The sequence below is a fragment of the Eleutherodactylus coqui genome, chromosome 9 (assembly GCF_035609145.1).
Source record: "Eleutherodactylus coqui strain aEleCoq1 chromosome 9, aEleCoq1.hap1, whole genome shotgun sequence".
NCBI lineage: Eukaryota > Metazoa > Chordata > Amphibia > Anura > Eleutherodactylidae > Eleutherodactylus > Eleutherodactylus coqui.
Genome location: NC_089845.1, coordinates 35,538,156 through 35,557,350, shown reverse-complemented (window position 1 = coordinate 35,557,350; position 19,195 = coordinate 35,538,156). Strand labels below are relative to the sequence as shown.

Genomic DNA, 19,195 nt, shown 5'->3' with positions numbered 1-19,195 from the left:
GGTGCCCAAAACTGTCCCCAATATCCCCGGTATGGTCTGTGTGTGGGGGACTCTGCTATGGATTGTATCGCTGTGATTTACAGTAAGTTCACACGGAACGGATATGATGCAGATTTTCTGGAGCATAAAATCCACATCAGACGTTGAGTCACAATCCACATCTCTGGTGCAGATTTTACTCCTTCACTTGAAAGGTTGAAATCGGCTGTGGATCTGTGTCAAAAATAGGCCAAATAGTGTGGGGCTTGATGCACCCAAACCCTCTACATGTGAACGTACCCTTATGCTCAGTTAACAACCCAAGTGAGTGGAATGTGAGTGCCAGCTTGAGTGAAAAAAGACGAATATCTTGCTACATGGTGTGGCACCTTGTTAGAATTGCACCCCTGTTACATGCGAGGAAGGTACATATGACTTTTTTGTAACCTAATTTGCCACAATGAAAACACTGCAGTAACTGCTCAGGGAGGAGGACCGCGCCCATGGGAACACAGTTCTCAAGATCGGTGGGGAGACCCCACCCCTTCCCCACTGATCAGCATAGGGGATAACTTGTAATAATTGCTGACATAGCTATAACCCCTGCACCTCTTTATAATCAAATCAATCTGTATGCCTGGGGATGGGGTGAGGCCCGCTGGTGCCGTGACTTTTTTTTCTTATTTTTGTTCCACAATGCACAAGACAGATCAGACTCAGGAAGACTTAGGACACGGACATGGGGACCACAACTGTCTAGAACAGAAGTCGTGACCCGGGAACCAGACCGTGACCAGGGGACTGCTCTGCACTAGTCTGGCACAGTCAGACTGCAAAGATGGTGCTCGCTTGCAGCTGCACCATGAGGAGAACAGGGCGTGCTGTGCATTGCTTCTATAGGAGCAGCAGAGGATGATGACATTGGGTCTACGTCCCCTGATGCTACGTGCTTCCACAACCAGGGACACCGTTGGATCAATCATGGGCAATGCAATGACAGACTGCAGTTATGATGAACCACAACTGCAGCCTCAGTGGTAGGAGATCTGCACTGCGGGAGAGGCTACAGCATTGAATTTTACTGGCTGCTGCCAAGGTAATGGGGCACAGAGGCGTAGACTGGTGTGACGTCCCTCACCACCCTGAGTGCCACCCATGGTCGGTTCACTCAATTAACACCACGGTTGTGACCATAATACATGGATTCATGCAAAACAGACTGCATGGTGAGGGGGGCTCATGGGCCCACTTAGCTAGAGGGCCAGGTTGTAGTTGCAACCCCAATAGATACACCAGTGGATAGTATATAGTTGAAATTCTAAGCGTCTAGTCGTCTAGATAGCTCAGATTTTTCTCTACGAGTTTAAGAATCGAACAAGTTTCACAACTAAGATGGGATTTAATTTAGTTTAATTTTTTTAGAATACACATAACATTTTCTATGATTTTCCACCATTATGATGTTGGTCATCGACTCCTTTACACTTGTTGGCTTCCGTTTCTGATGATAAATAAGATCACATGCTGCAGACTTTTGTACTACTGAAAGGTTACTTCTTATTCTTTTGGTGAAAATTGCTTCAAAGCGGAAAGACAGAAAAAGAAAAATTGTAAAGCTCTCAAGTTTCTAAGAGCATCTGAAGAGCAGCCACCGATATTACCAGCTGGGAGAACTCCCACACTGACCTTTACGGCGAGGCTTGTGTGACACCTGTGACTGCTATATACATATCTGATCGATGTTGTGAAGGGGCTAAGAAATCCGGATACAAACGCGCTGACATTCAGCCTTTCATATCCAGCAGATTTGCTGTTTTTTTTCTCCAACCTGAAAATAAATATTTTTTTCTGTCCTGTGCAGGTGCGTCATATATTATCACATCTCAGACGCTTGTATCATCTACTGATTCTATTTTCTGACAATACAGGAATATATATATATTTTGTGGCTTCGCCTTTCAGCAGGAGTGGGCACTATGTGCATAAAGGCTCCAGAGACTTGAATCACTTGACATTCTGGCACTTGCCAGCATTTATTTCATATACAGCACACAACCTGTGAAACATACAATGACTCAGGGTTCACAACCCTCAGGGTCGCCGTCACTATACAGTACCCTGCCCGGGCGTCTAGAGGGCATCCTCCTCTGTTAGCCTGGTGACGGGCGCAAACTAGTACACACGGACCTGAAGCTCCAAGTGCCTGATGGCTCCTACAGCCTCTCACTCTGGCTGGCAGGCAACTTCTCCCTGAGGGTGGCAGGAACTGATCCTTTTATCTCACTTCTTCCCACACCCTCAGGTGTTCTCTCTAATCTCTACAGCCTGAATGCCTGGCTACAGCCTGAGCCCAGTCATCTTGCCCTCCAGTGATATATCAGGTCTTATATTATTCAGGACTTCTCTGTTTTTGTGTGTGTGTGTGTGTGTGTGTGTGTGTGTGTGTATACACTAGTAAAAAGATATGAATATGTAGTAATGTCATTGTAACAGGATTTATGACACATCTGACGCTGCAGAGTTTGGAGAGTCCTCTGCTTTCAACCATTATATCAAGCACTGTTCTCTCTATACATAATCTGTCATTATCATTATTTCATCTTCTTCTCTATTACGGCATTACATGAACCCGGCATAAGACATAATTCTTGAACTTGACAGTGTTTTTTTTCTTTTAAACAGATATAATGCACCATTTAAGCCAAGTATACAGCAGTGGGTGCATAAATTGTCCAATACCACAGAAATCATTGAGAACTGGCTCACTGTACAGAATCTTTGGATTTACCTAGAAGCTGTGTTTGTTGGCGGTGATATAGCAAAACAACTTCCACAGGTGGGTATCAGTATTCTTGGACCCCCAGCTAAGCAGAATGAGATCAGAGTGTCAAAGAATTAAGAAGTAGGAAAAAATACAGATTTACTATTGGAAATACCCAAGTTTACTGGTTCAAATTGGCTCACATGGTTTACACCGCATTTGTCCATGTGTTTGTAGACCCCTTCAGACACTTTTTACGTCTTATCTGACAAAAGGGAGTGGCTTCATGAAAAGGAGGCATGGCCTAAATACTACATTGTGGGCCAAATTTTGGAGCACTTTTGGCGGGAACTAAGCCAACTAATAGGAGGTGTAAAGTTAGACTAGACAGTCTAAAGATTGAACAGATTTATCATTTAGCAAAGCGACTGTGATTAACGGGTGCATTTTAAGACTGTCCAGTCGAGGTTAGAATTTATTGGACAATGTTTTTACATCTGTCCCAATATACCATATTAACATCCAGATGTAAGAGCTGATTTTATCTCTTATCTCTAACAATAGTTACTAGACCTCAAAGTGAATGTCAAATCCTTAGATTTCATAGGGCAAATTTACTAAAGTTGTGTAATAGTTAACAGTGCAAACCTGGCCAGGCAGTCTTAAAATGTGCCGGACTCATCAGTGACTCACGCTGGATAATAAATCGGTCACATTTTTAGATTGTTTAGTCTAACTATGTCCGCTATTAAGGCCCATTTAGACACCATGATTATCGCTCAAAAGATGTCTTTTTAGCGACTTTTGAGAGATAATCATTGTGTCATTTACATCGCAAGATGATCGCTCAAACGTTGAGTGATCACCTTGCGCTCCGGAGGATGCAGAAGACAAGCGGGGGCAGCTTGTTCTCTGCATCCACTTTTCCCCTGCTGAGAGCGCCCGGCTGTCATACAGCTGAGCGCTCCCAACTGAGGATGCAGAAGACAAATGGGGTGTCCCCGCTTGTCTTCTGCATCCAGCTGTTCCCCGCTTCCAATACCCGGCTGTTATACAGCTGAGCGCTCTGAGCGGAGGATGGTGTTCTCAGCTCAGAGCGCCGGCTGTTATACAGCTGAACGCTCCTTGTGGGGAATGGAGAACAGAGCTGGACCGCTGCGTTCCTTATACCTCACCTGTCATCAGGGAGCGGGATACAGCTGAAACAATAGTATCAGCTGTATCCCGCTGTGAACTTCTGATAAGGCTCATTGTTATCCTTCAGCATGCTGAAAGACAACGATGAGCGACGGCCTAACGAAAACTGCACAATGTAAGTGCAGTTACACAATATACACATCATTAATGTCTTTAAATGATCTTACAAACTTAGTATGACCTTGGACTTGTTTTCCTTTATGACATCTTAAGGTATTGAAGTAATATGTATTTCTAGCCGTCATCAGTGGTCATCCTAGAATAACTTACAATGAACTGTGTGTAACGGTAAGATAAACGGCACCACCAAACTGTGAATGTAATGACAACTCGGAGAAAAGCAGTCTGAGTTCTGCAAGTAGCGGAATAGTTTGAACGGAGTAACTCAAAGTACTTTAGAAGCAAGAGGGAAGGCGGCTCAATATAGAAAACAAGTGTGTGATGACGGTAAGTTGGTGGATCTGTAAGAGCCCACGGAAAGAAGGGAGAAAGAAAGCTACACGATGGTCCTGGTCACATATGTTCTCTCGGTGGAGACATCCCAAGGTTGGATGCCCCTTGTGCAGGTTTTGTAGGCGAGCTACATGTCGTCTTAGTAACCGCATCTATAACATGTACTGTATGTATGAACAGACCTAGGATTGCGTCTTACAGAAATATACAATTATGAATCACATGTTTCACCTTACAAAATATTCCTACTATGGAAACTAAGCGTACAATGACATAAGCTCCGGGTCACAATTATTTTGGCCTTGGACTATGAATGTAGTGAATCAGACATTAGAGAGGATTCGCCTTGTTCAACAAAGCAGCGGGTTCTTCCGTCCGCAATCATCACGGATCACATATTTAGTTCCTGATTTGTGATCCGAGTGTTATGTCCTGATTTCTCCAGCAGCGTCCTGTACAATCAGTGTGACGGGTCTTTCCGTAGAGCCTTTGTTTCTGCTCTTCTTTAGAGTTTGTACGTGTATCTGAACAGCTGGAACTGCATTATAGTCCTCTTTCCTGACCATTGCAATACAGCGGCCCCTCAACATACAATATTAATATCTTCTGAGGCGACCAATGTGTGTTGAAAATATTGTATATTGAAACCATGACTCTATGGAATACTGATAACTGGTTCCAAAGTCGCAAAATGTCAACCAAAGTCATAGAAAATGAGGATTAAAGAAAATGAAGCTGTTACGTAATACAGATAAAGCAAGTCCTTGCTTATAAAGGTCAGAAAGAGCCGCTGGAAGTTACTTTCAGTGTAGATATAAAGAGCTGGTATGTCGGCAGCAGCAGCAGGATAAGTTGGTAGCGCAGTGTTGTGATGGCATACCAGTAACGCACATTTATGGAGTAATACAAGAAGGAGCTACCAACCGGTTGAGGGAGTACAGTGTTAAATTCAGTTAGTGTAATGGTAGGACAAGGGATCAGGTGCTTTAGAGAGACTTGGTCACCTACTTTTAGTTATATGAGCTAAGTTTATGGGCTAATAGGATGTGACCCTCTGAGTTCGGAGATGTAAGTGTTATACTTGCCCCCTTTGTTCCCCCAGTGTGAGCGCTGAAAGCCACCACTCAATGCATTCAGCGGCACTGCTAAATAGTCCACCTATTATAAAATTGGAACTAACATACATAGTAACATAGTATGTTAGCCCGAATGAAGAGAATGTCCATCTAGTTCAGTCTGTTTCAACCCCCTCCCCTCTCACACCTTGTTGATCCAGAGGAAGGCATAAAAAAAATGAGCCAATTTAGCTCATTTGGAGGAAAAAATTCCTTCCTGACTCCACAATGGCAGTCAGAGTAATCCCTGGATGAACATTTGAGATCAACAACCCCGCTGGTCACCTAATGTCTATATTCTGTAATATCCTTCTGCTCTAGAAAGACATCTAGTCCCCTCTTAAACTCCTGTATGGATTTTGCCATCACCACGTCCTCAGGCAGAGAGTTCCACAGTCTCACTGCTCTTACAGTAAAGAACCCCCTTCTCTGTTGGTGATGAAACCTGCTTTTTTCTAGACGTAGCGGATGCCCTCTTGTTACCGTCGCAGTCCTGGGTATAAACAGATCCTGGGAGAGATCCCTGTCTTGTCCCCTCATGTATTTATACATACTTATTTGATCGCCCCTTAACTGTCTTTTTTCCAGGGTGAATAATCCCAGTTTTGATGCCTCTCTGGGTATTCCAGTGCTCCCACTCCATTTATTAGTTTAGTTGCCCTTCTTTAAACCCCCTCAAGCACTGCAACATCCTTCCTGAGCACCGGTGACCAGAATTGTACACAGTATTCCATGTGAGGCCTAACATGGTGGACAAGTTACGTACTGCTCACTGCAGTGGGACATCAGGGGAAAGATGGGAGGTAAGTATAACACTGACATCGCAGAATCATCGGGTCACCTACTTTCAGCCCATAAGCTTAGATATGGCTGAAAATAGGTGAAAGATTTCTTTTAGGCCCCCTGCTCACCACCGGGTTTGAATTGCGGAATTGGCTATCGTCTCCCGCGTGAACAATCCACGGCATTCCACATCAATTCAAACCAAAGGAGCATCCGCATGTCCGCTCACATGAGTGGACACCGACTATATTTTTTTTGCTCATGGAGGAAAAATCGCAGCATGCTCCATTTTTGCGTGGCTCCACACAAGCGGCTTCCATTGAGGTCAATGGAAGTCGTATGATCCGCAGCCTATCCGCTTTTGACATTGAAAAAAGGTCACGAGACCTGCGTCATTGCCTACCGACGGCGCGGGAAAAATAAACATTTGAAAAAAAAAATCTGTACTGTGCATGTCCGACAGCTCGCCGGCCGGACCATCCGCAGTACAGAAGAAGAAATGACCCGTTCATGTGCATCCGGCCTCAAGCTACACATCTGTGAACATTCTGGATCATGTCCTGGTCAAGTGAGACTTGTGGCTGGTGGTGCAGTCATATAGCAGTTTTGGCCGTGGCCACTTTCCCTACTTTGTTCTAACGCCTACAGAAAGCAGAAGTGTTACACATTGCTGCCATTCAAATTCCACTTGTCATTTTCTTGGCAGGTTAGAAACAAAGTATTCATGTTTAATTAGCCTGCAACTTTAATTATCTATCCGTTGTATCGGCACCACCTTGAGACGGCACTGACATTGTGACTTGACTTTCTCAGGAAGCCAAGAGGTTCCAGAACATTGATAAGTCTTGGCAGAAAATCATGCAGAGGGCCCACGAGACTCCCAACATAGTTCAGTGCTGCGTTGGCGATGAAACATTGGCGCAGTTGTTGCCACACTTATTGGAGCAGCTGGAGATGTGTCAGAAATCACTGACTGGATACCTGGAAAAGAAACGCTTAATATTTCCCCGCTTTTTCTTTGTTTCCGATCCGGCCCTTTTGGAGATACTTGGACAGGCATCAGATTCGCACACTATTCAGGTAATACATTTAAAAAACACATTTTCAGGGTTTTTTTCTCAATTGCTGGAAACAATATCTTATACAATGTCAATAAAGCGAAAGGAGATGGATAGAGATGAGCGAACCTACTCGGCCACGCCCCTTTTTCGCCCGAGAGCCGCGATTTTCGAGTACTTCCGTACTCGGTTGAAAAGATTCGGGGGGCGCCGTGGGTGAGTGGGGGGTTGCAGCGGGGAGTGGGGGGGGGAGAGGGAGAGAGAGGGCTCCCCCCTGTTCCCTGCTGCTACCCCCCGCTCTGCCACGCCCCCCTGGCGCCCCCCGACTCTTTTCACCCGAGTACGGAAGTACTCGAAAATCACGGTGCTCGATCGAGTAATTACTCGAAACGAGTATATTCGCTCATCTCTAGAGATGGAACATTATCATTTGTAAAGGCATATGTTACATAAAGCAGTGTTCAGAGGTGGAAACATTCTAGTAGATTCTAAAGAAAATGTGAAAAATTAGAAGCAGATCAGTGAATCTGTTGGTCTTTCTATAGGTCTATAAGTCAAGTATCTGTGCTAGACAACGGTTTGAAACACCTAGTAGCCACTGGAGTCAGAAATGAGTATAAGCCTAGTTTTTCAGCACATTTTTTTGTACTAAAAAAGCCCCCCTCGGCTTATACTCGAGTCAGGGAAGGGTTAAAAAAAAACCCTTCATACTCACCTCCCAACCGGCGTCTGTGTCCCCGGCGGTGGTGCAGCAAGCTGCTTAAATTCCTGTGTTCCCAGAGGCGATGTGGCAAACTGCTGGAAATCTACCCACTGTCATCCCCCGCCGTCCTCTCTGCTCGGCTCTGTCATCCCCTGGCGTCAACGCTGTGATTGGATCGAGCGCCAGCCAATCACAGACAGCGCTTGATCATTCACAGCTAATCGCAAGCTGCTTTAGAATTTTCCCCGCTGTCATCTCCCTGCTCGGCTTTCAAATCCCCCGCCGTTAGCGCTGTGTAAGTAAGTGCTGTGATTGGATCAAGTGCCGGCTGTGTTTGGCTGGCGCTCAATCCAATCACAGCGCTTACTTACACAGCACTGACAGAGATGACAGACCCGAGCAGAGAGGACGGTGGGGATGACAGCGGGGAGATTTCAGGCAGGTTGCCGCACAGACACAGACGCCAGCTGTGAGGTGAGTATGGAGGTTTTTTTTTTTACCTAGTATATACTCGAGTATAGCCAGGCTTATAATCGAGTCAATAAGCTTTATTGTGGTAAAACTTATTGACTCGGCTTATACTCGGGTCGGCTAATACTAGAGTATATGTGGTATATATGAATGTCTCTGAGGATTCATTAGTTTTGGGAAAATGTGATAGATGTGAACATGGAAATACCTTTAATTTTATTCCCTTCCCTTTGCCACCATTTTTGGTGGCAACATAGTCATTCTTTCATCCTCGACTTCCAAGACTCAGTGTATTTTTTTTTAGTCGGCATCTGAGAGTTTGTTTTTGGGGAATGAATTGTATTTTTAACTTTTGTTTATATTTTTAATATTACTTTATTTTTGACACCGTTTAATATACTATATAATGTATTCAGAAACCTTAACTATATTTTTTCTGGGGTGTAATGGAAAAAAAGTAATTGCAGAACTTTGGAGGGCTTTTGGATTTTTTTTTTTCCGGCGGTCATGGTGTTTTTATGGAGTTCTGCAAATCAGTATATTAGCAATGCAAAATTTAGATAGTTTATGTTTTAGTACTTTAGCAAAATCTAAAATTAATACATTTACTTTGGCACCATATTTTGAGCCCCATAACTCTATCTGTTGATGGAGTGGTGCGAGGGCCTATTTTGTGCATAGATTTTATTGATATCACTTTTTGATCACTTTTTATTCCACTCTTTGGGAGGCAATGTGACCAATAACCAGCAATTGTGACATTGCTTACTTATTTCCTTTATGGTGTTTACCATCAGGGATAAAGAACCTAACATTTTAATAGCTCAGAGTTATACAGATGAAGCGATGCCAATTATGCTTAACTTTCTTGTTGTTTTAGACTTTTTTTTGTAATAAATGGCAAAGGGTTTTCTAAGCTTTTAATATTTTGTTTATTTTTTCAACCAAATTTTCTCCAAAGTCCCGTTGGAGGAACATGCAATTGCTTGATTGCTTATATAATACACTGCAATACTTCTGTAATGCGGCGTATTGTATTTGTCAGCATTATCCTATTAAGTCTTGCCAAATAGGTGTACTAACATGATGAGCATGGGGGACATTATTTGGCCCCAGCTGCCATGACAACCCAGTGGCCCCTACCAATTCTTTTTTTGGAGGGTAGGGGGTGGCAATGGGGTTTCAGAAGGAGCTTGATATCAAACTATTAACGACAGCATACAAGGGTTATGCAACCTGGTTCGGAGTTCTCTCTGTTCTCACCCATTGAGGCAGATATCAGCTGTATAATACAGACTGCACAGGCAGTGTATGGCACATGTTCACCTCCTGAGCCTGCTCCATAATGCCCGTTGTCACATGTTTGTTTCATTTTGCTTTTCCAGGCTCATCTTCTAAGTTTGTTTGACAATGTCAACAGAGTCGGATTTCATGACAAGAACTACGATCAGATTTTGTATTTTGAATCCCAAGAAGGAGAAAGAGTGAATCTGATTGAGCCGGTGAACGCCCAGGTGAGGCTAGGCCAGAAGAGTAGAGCGTCCACTGGGGAATCACATGTTATCGCCAGTCCAGAATTCTTTTATAAAGTCAGATGTCAAAACTGATTATTTGTGAATCTCCTTCATTTTCTTGTAAATATTTTGCTGAACATTTGTTCTCTTCTGCTACTTCTTCTATAGGGGGTTACATCTAGCGCTTTGTGTTACGGTGCTCACTGACTCGGGGTACTGACGGTAGACCCCGCAGGATGATGGTCGGGTGCGCTCTTACATGTTACCCACTTTAGTTTCCTGCAAAAAATGCATTTGAGAAACCCGTGAGAACGTATCCATCGATGAAAATGGCCCTGTGGTTGGCAAATGCCTTCTTTAGCGTGCTTTTCGAGGCATAGAAACACGTAAACTTGTAATAAGTGTTAACAATAAATGAGAGTTATTATAATCTATACTTTGCAGACTGTAATACGTCATTAAAAACACTACGTCCCTGAAGTGATGAGAGGCAGAAAAACTCCTCACATCACCGTGAAATCGCATGTGCACGAGCGCGAGATCAGGTCGAGTTTTACCGCCCGATATCACTCTCGCCCATGTGAAATTAGCCTAAAGTTGCACTGCTATGTGTGCTGCTACCTGTACGTAAAAGTCCATCGCAGAGGTTTGTGGCATTCCTTCAAAATCTGTAATTTAGACAAGTTTTGTATCAGGTTTTCAAATATATTGGGGTACAATTTTCTACAAAAATGGAATGCAACTTTATGTTTACTTGACTCGGGTATAACGGAATCGTCTCTGCTGTAACCACCCCTCAGAATCCATCGTACCTAAATAACCATTTACAACTTGCTTTGGATTAATGTGGCCACATCAGACAATTTTATCACAAACATAACATTGAATATATAAAACCTTCAACCCCAATAGGAAAAATTTTGGGAGAGAGCCTTGGAGCCCCGAAAAACTACTGTCGCCTCACCAACCAGGGAAATAGTTCTAACTGCCTCTTGTCGCCTACCAACCGACTTGGAAGACCCTATTTCCCAAACCACGCCTCCCGCCGCAAGTCGCCTAACTCGGGAGACCCACCACTCACCAACTAGCCTCTAGTCGCCGACCTCCTGACACCGAGGCCAGCTACTCATACCCAGGCTAGCCACTCCAACTATCTTTGCAGGGCACAGCCCTGTCAAAGCCAAGTGGCAACAGTACCACCTACTAATTATTCAAAAACGGGGGAAGGTAGCTATCTAGCCCCTGTATTCCCCCCACCACACTTTTATGCTGACTTCAAGGACCCCTCCCCCTGACCGCTGCTATGACAATTGTTGCAATCTCCAAAGTCCTTTTCCCTAGGGCAGGTGGGACTCTTCTGTTCTGCTCCAGGTCCTTCTTCTTGCTTCTTTTCCCTCAGTTTTTGGAACTGTCTCCTCCCCCTGTCTTTCGCGCACTTTTCCTCACTAAATCCCCACTTTCATCCCCCATTACCCAACATGCACTTTGATAATTAACCCCATCATGGCCACCTTCCCTTACAGCCCTGCGGGCTTCAGCTCCGGCATTTCTATATGCTGTTTTTGATGGATTCATTTTTTTACAGTGATGGTGGATTAACTTATTTTTTTGACCGAGGCAAATGTAAGCTTGCTTCTGGTACAGTGTCTATGTAGTAAGTCTGGTTCTGGTACTGAGTTTCTCTTGGTTCTGTTATTATGTCTATGTAGTAACCTTGATGCTTGTACTGTATGTATATAGCAAGCTTCGTTCTACTACCGTACCTATGTAGGGAGATTAGATCTGTTATTGTAACTATATAGTTAGCTTGGTTCTGGCACTGTAACTATGCAGCAAGCTCAGATCTGGTGCTGTATCTATGTAGTAAGCTCAGTTCTGTTACCATATCCATGTAGTTAGCTTGAATCTGTTAATGTATCTATGTAGTAAATGTGGTTCTATTATCATTTTTATACAGTAGTCTGGGTTTTGTTGTGATCTGTATGTTCCCGCAGGAGATTAGCCTCTGGTGGTAATTTAATTCCTTCTTCCCAATGGAGACCCATGCACATACTGTGACGCAGAAACGTCTGCGCGGACTAATTCCGTGCCGTGTGAAAGGTCCCTATGGAAGCACTCCCACAGCAAACACACTTGCAGCTGAAGCTCCATCCAGCCGCACTTGTAACATTATTACATTATTGGCAAGTTCATGCGACTGTCGGCTGCTTGTACCGGGTTCGGTTGCGGGTTTTTTTTGTTTTTTTTTACTGTGTGGGAGCGCAGCTCTGACGCACTTAAAGAGCCATGCATTGTTCTGATCAGAAAGTACATTACATCTCATTTTAATACGCTTTATTTGTGTAAGACTGAATAACTCTGAACTCGGTCACATTCTAAAACATACAACACCCAAGTTTCCCAGCACTTGACACTCATATGAGTGGTTTGAACTTTCACTTGAAGGTGAAGTCCATTAACTGGAATCATAAATGTGTAAATGGTGCAGCTCAGAGAATATGTACAGAAGTTAATCACTTACTTTATATGTTGTCTAACTACTTGTACAAGATGAGCGCTTATTGCTGACTGGCCTTTATATTTAGGGAAATGTGGAGACCTGGCTGGGAATTCTCCTGAATGGAGTGAAGAAGACCTTGCACACCATAATCAGACAGGCATCGATCGCCATCAGTGACTCCGGCTTCAAGCTGTATGAGTTCCAGGCCATGTACCCGGCACAGATTGGTCTGCTTGGAATTCAGATGATCTGGACCAGAGATGCCGAAGATGCCTTAAATATTTCCAAGACAGACAAAAAGGTGATCGCTTGTTGCCAAGAAGGTCTTTGTTTCTTCTAATTTGTGTCCCAATTATTATATATTATAAAATATACAATTCTCCAAACTGTATTCGTAAATATACTATAGCACAAAAGAATGGAGTGAGCGCTACATACTATATATCTTATATTATACAATACACTATAGCCACATATTAGGAACAACACATTCAAAAATCAATCATAGGTGGGATCACAATAATCATATAAAATGTAAAGTAGAGAAAAGAGAGGCCGCACGCAGTATGTGTATATATATTTTAGGGCTTATATACACAAGCATATATCAGTCGCAGTTTTCACAGCCGGCCGATATACGCTTCCATCTAAGCCGTTCCCCCCCCCCTTCCCTCACCGGATCTCTGCCTCTCTCCTCCCCTCTGAACGTTTGGCAATGGGTGGGGAGGATGGTGTGGAGCTAAGCTCCTGCCCCTCCCCGCCCCTTGTCCATAGCCAGCAATGGGAGTGGGCTGGACATAGCAGAACTTAGCTCCGCCCCACCCCCTCCCATTGCAAACGCCAGACTGGAGGAGAGAGCCAGTGAGGGGGAGGGAAGGAGGGACTGCTTAGATGGGAGCGTATATCGGCTGTCCGTGAAAACGCTCGTGTAAATAAGCCCTTAAACAAAGTATGGATGTATAAATGTACAAATAGCAAAAAATGCTGTAAGAACATAGCAATGATCCTCTCTACTTTTGACAAAGAGGTCTAAATGCGCGTTGGCCCAAAGTAGTCTTGTCCTCATGGGTTTAATAATAAAATGTGTATGGACTTTGTGGAGATCTAGAAGGTGCTCCTTGTTGACCACCATATTGTCTCTTTGGTAAAGGTTATGCAGACAACAAATCAGAGATTCCTTGATCTACTAAATGATTTGATTGATATGACCACAAAGGATTTGACCAAGATGGAAAGAACCAAGTATGAGACTCTGATCACCATTCATGTGCACCAGAAGGACATCTTTGATGATCTGGTTAGTTGAATTTTCCTGTTATTGAGTTAAAAAAGGATGATGTTGTAAAGCGTATTTCTCATTTATGACCACAATATCACCCGTATCAAACATTTGTCAGCAGTTCTCACATTCTACAAGTTGCATCTCTAAGGGTCTCTGTTTTCCCTGAGCTCAGCTGCTATGATGTTCCCCGACTCCCTGGAGAAATTTTAATTTTCAAAAAGGAGATATGCGAATTATAGGGGGTAGCAAACAATATGGAAGCACCGTATGAAATACATGCCTTATGTTACACGGGATTCTAAATCAGATTTCAATAAGACATGTAGAGACTGATTGTAAGTGGAGGTCATATGACACAGATGCTGCCGGATGGAAGTGAACATCTCCCCGAGCAACAAGGTTCCATTGGTCAGGCGCTTGAGGCATCCAGCTGCGGTTACCAGCCGGTTCCCAAAACCACCTAGAGCAGGGCAAGAGGTGAAGTAAACACAAATTTGGCGGGAAAGCTTTCAGCAAAGCAGGGGTCAAAAGCAGCTCAGTTCTAATGATTAAAATCCCATGCATTTTGTACGGGGTTTCCATATTTTTGTCCACCCTACAACATTACCAATTTGGGTGGTGTAATGCCAGTGTATCACATTTCAAACTTAACAATTTGTCCGCAAATTAAACTTTCATGATTGTCTATTTCTCCACGTTTAACCCTTTTATGACCAAAAGGTCATTAAAGCATTTTGGATTCATCCACACTATATAGGAAAATGGACACAAAATCTGAAAAAAGCAACTTTCCTCATTTCTTTCTCGTGATATTGTAATGTAGCTGTATAACCAACTATGATCACCATGTAACATAATCCTCTAATGCTCCGAGTATAAACATAGCAGATATGCGCACTTTACTTGCTGCTATGACTGCGCAAAACAGAGATCTCCAATAAGGTTTTAACCCTTTCCAATCCGCTGTCTGACGTCTTCAGACATTCTGATTGAAGGCTGTACGGCTCCGATGTCGGAAGACGCCCGACAGGGTATTTTTACTGTATATTACTGGCCGCTCTGTTGTCGGAGGCCTCTCCAGCATTTCCCATACCTCAGTACTGGCTCTAGCCAGCAGATGGCGTCATTGTATAATGGCAGAAAGAGAAAGCTCTCTAGGAAACCCTGAATCCAAAATTGGATTGCAAAGGGTTAAGCCTGTCTCCGTTACCTGGCATCTACGTGGCATCTGTACATGCTGGTAAAGCAGTTGGGTGTAAATTGTTTTTTGCTAAGACTATAGCAGATAGGAAGAAGGCGGCAAGTGCAGAAATGGAGAACGGGGATTATTTCTTGTGGCTTTAGGAAGCCTCCGTATCCTATCATGTGGGCACAATGTGGCATCACACGGTGGCGTTCTGCTAGGGCATCTATGTTATGATACATGTGTCCCCGCACTGGAAGGGGAGGAGCTTTGTTCATTTTTGTTGCTTTTTATATTATGATTTCTTCCTCTAAGGAGAATAAAAGTGATCATTTTTAATTTTGGGAACTGGGCTCTTATATTTGGCACCACTTTGGTAACAAACACATAATTATTTCACTTCTTCTTTGTCAACGTATTGCCATGACAGCCCGGTTCAGAGTGTTCTATTAGAAGTAATCGGCCATCAAACTGCCAACATTTACATGCAGAAACACAAAATCATGAAATTTAATTTGCAGATAAAATTTGATTCACTGTCCTAAATCCTTCCAGATTGGCCCTTTTTCCGGGAATATGAAATGGCTGCAGTGTATTCTAATGTAGATGTCATACTGCATCAAGCCACATGTGCCTCCTGCGCCCCGGGGTGGGCACCAGTGGTCTAAGCTGTGATTCCTTTTCTTTTCCAGGTCCGCATGAACATCCGATCTGCTTCAGACTTTGAGTGGCAAAAACAGTCTAGATTTTTCTTCATTGACGATTTAGACAAATGTATCATCCAAATTACAGATGTTGAATTTAGCTATTGCAATGAATACTTGGGCTGCACGGACAGACTGGTCATCACGCCTCTGACTGACAGGTGAAACATACGTGGCATGGGCTGTGAGGACGTATCGGAGGAATTTCATATCTACAGTATAATCAGTAAAAAATAATCTGTTGCAACCCAAAGGGGAAGATTTACTACTGAAAATGCGCAACTACACCAGAAAATTGTCTTGTATGCTTTGCACCATATCAAGGTTGTTTTGGACATTTTTAGACATCTTTTTGCTGTGTCGGACAAAGGGGTGTGGCTTTATGGGGAGGGGGTGTGGCTTTTCAGAAAATGGGGCACGGCCTAAAATGGGGTGCAGATGCCGGCAGGTTGTCTTAGCAATAATTGTTCCTGTGCCCTTACATAGAAACGAGCATTGCTCAATGGATGGAGGCGGAGTGGGCCAGGGATTGTTTCCATGCACTCACCTCCATTCACAATAAACAGGACTACCTGTTTACATGGGCCATTCCATGGTTCAGTTTTTCTCGTTCGTCAGTCAGTTGACGTTTGCACTGAATGATTTATCGGCTCGTGTAAAAAGGCCGTTAGACCAGATAGTCTAAAGATGTGTCAGATTTATTAACCAGCATGAGTCAAATTACCTGCGCCGTTGTGAAGCAATGTAATTGCATATGGGCAGCGTTGACGATGTGTCCATAGAGAACAATGGACTCTCTCATGTTGCGCCCACGCAAATGTGAGCGAAACAGCGTAAGGCAATGTATTTGTTTGCCTCCGAATTACCGTGTATCACACGCACGGACATTGTGCGCGTATTGTGCGGTAATCTTACACTCGTGTGAGCCCGGCCTAAGACTGTTAAAACCACTGAAAAGGGAAATATAAACAGACGGAAACAATCCCAGAAGGGGCCATATACTTACTGATACAAGAGGAAGGATATATACACCTCATCCTAAACATGCAGGCAGCCAGACTGCTAATATGGAGGAGCCATGAGACATATTACAAGCAAGAGAAGCTAAAACTGAAGGAGTCATTTAGAGCTCTAGACGAGAACGCTCCGACAATTAGATGGATCATTTAATGAACTTGGGTTACTTTTACGCAGGATTACTATCAGCCGAAGAAAAAAATCGCTCAAATGAGCAATTTTGACCAATAGTTATCCCATGCAAAGGTGGAATCCAACAAGGTCGTTTAGTCCAAATCACTCATTAGTCGATAGTGAAAAGAAGCAGCTAATGAGCGACGTCTCACTCAGCATAAACAGGTAGTCGCTCATCTATGAGCAACTTCCTGTTCACTGTGAATGGCGGCCGTAGAAGAACCCCCGGCACACTCCACTTCCATTCACTGAACGCACAGGGGCAATATTAGCTGGGATGACTGTTGGCTGCCTAAGCGCCCGACAGTCGTTCCGTATATAAGTACACTAACACAATGAAACCTCGCCGTGCCGTACACCTCTGTACAGTGTATGCTAATGGATTGGTTATTGTGATTCTTACATTGGTGCCAAAAGAGGTACTAGAGAAATTAGTTTCAAAAGGCAGTACTTCCTCCAAGAGAAGTCGAGGTATTATGTGAATGACTATTGAAAAATCACTTTAGGTAACATTCTCCCATTTACTGGTATTTAGAGATGAGCGAACCTACTCGGCCACGCCCCTTTTTCGCCCGAGCGCCGCGATTTTCGAGTACTTCCGTACTCGGGCGAAAAGATTTGGGGGGCGCCGTGGGTGAGTGGGGGGTTGCAGCGGGGAGTGGGGGGGAGAGGGAGAGAGAGAGGGCTCCCCCCTGTTCCCCGCTGCTACCCCCCGCTCCGCCACACCGCCCCCGAATCTTTTCACCCGAGTACGGAAGTACTCGAAAATCGCGGTGCTCGATCGAGTAATTACTCGAAACGAGTACGTTCGCTCATCTCTACTGGTATTACATTTTACAGTCTAGTTTTCAATAAACGCTGTCTGCTTTCTACAGATGCTACATCACTCTCGCTCAAGCTCTGGGGATGAGCATGGGGGGCGCACCAGCAGGACCTGCCGGCACTGGAAAGACTGAAACTACCAAAGACATGGGCAAGTGTCTTGGGAAATATGTGGTAGTTTTCAACTGCTCTGATCAGATGGACTATAGAGGTCTGGGCCGTATCTACAAAGGTATGTTTCTAGCATTTAAAAGATCACTGACTTTTAAAATAAATGGTGCTTATGTTCTAGCCAATGTGATAAATTCTGTAACAAGGCCAACTAGCAAAAATGGAATTAAAACCTTTAACAGCATGTCTCTGTGTATCTCTGCTTCTCTCCTCCTCCCCCTCCTCTCTACTCTTCATAGACTTCTATGGAAACAGCATAAGTCATCACCCTCCTCCACTTCTCGTTATCCATCTTTCTGTCTGTTACTAGAGATATACTTGACTTGAAAGTAGACAGTGCACTGAAAATTAGCCCCCTAGTGGTCACCGCATTAGATGGATTTTTCAGTACAAAAATGTCATTTTAGGTAAATAAACTCATTTGCACTTTCGTAGTTAACACACTTGCTGTCATATCAACACAAATTATCTCAAAGTGCAGTAACCAATGACAGAGTCTGTGCCACGAGTTTGGCACATAGATGTGATACCAATATTCAAAAAGGGGTCAGCGTGGGTTTGCGAGATCGGTCCTGTCAAACTAATTTGATCAGCTTTTATGAATAGGTAAGTTGCAGACCGGATGGGGTTGAGGCTGTGGCTGTATGGATCTAGACTTCTCAAAGTCTTTCAATAGAAAGGTGTTATATAAAATGAGAAAGGGGAAATCTATGTTATTGGATTAGTATCTGGCTCAGCGATTGGAAACAAAGTGGGTAATAGTAAATGTAACATTGGGTCGCAGTTACCAGCTGGAGGCCACAGGGGGCGGTATCGGGCCCTCTTGTTTTCAGTATGTTTAGTAATGACCTGGTAGAAGGTTTACAGGGTAGAATTGTAATATTTACAGGTGATATAAGGCTCTGCAGGATAAACAGCGCATAGGAGGAGAATATATTACAGAGGGATTGGGGGAAGCTGAGGGCTTGGGTGGAGAGTTGGCAACTTAAGATGCACTTGGGCCAAGGAAACACAATGTGCAACTATATATGAAAGCGACCCTCCGGTCCAAATCTCTTCCCACAATCAGAGGTTGCTATATATTACCTGCTGTTGTTCTTCTCTACCAATGTTCCTCCAATCTGCTGGTTTTGGATCTGGTTTTCAACAGTTCACGGTGGTAGTCGCAAGTTCCCATCTACCTAAGGCGGCTGCACAAGACCGGATTCTGCAGCAAATACCGCTCATAGCATGTTATGAAAAAGCGCTTTTTCCTGCACATGAGCGGAAATCAATTGCAATTTTCCGCTCGCAGAGGGAAAATTGCAG

The 19,195-nt window shown here is 43.8% G+C and overlaps 1 protein-coding gene across 1 annotated transcript in view; it reads left to right on the top strand.

Annotated features, from left to right (window-relative positions):
* LOC136578989 (dynein axonemal heavy chain 5-like) overlaps positions 1-19,195 on the top strand; it is a 363,128-nt gene that overhangs the window by 119,220 nt on the left and 224,713 nt on the right. The window contains exons 36-42 of the mRNA XM_066579223.1: positions 2,662-2,815; positions 7,102-7,368; positions 9,906-10,034; positions 12,620-12,835; positions 13,685-13,831; positions 15,692-15,864; positions 17,770-17,948. Of these exons, the coding sequence (XP_066435320.1) occupies positions 2,662-2,815; positions 7,102-7,368; positions 9,906-10,034; positions 12,620-12,835; positions 13,685-13,831; positions 15,692-15,864; positions 17,770-17,948 (1,265 nt within the window). The remainder of the gene's footprint in view (positions 1-2,661; positions 2,816-7,101; positions 7,369-9,905; positions 10,035-12,619; positions 12,836-13,684; positions 13,832-15,691; positions 15,865-17,769; positions 17,949-19,195) is intronic.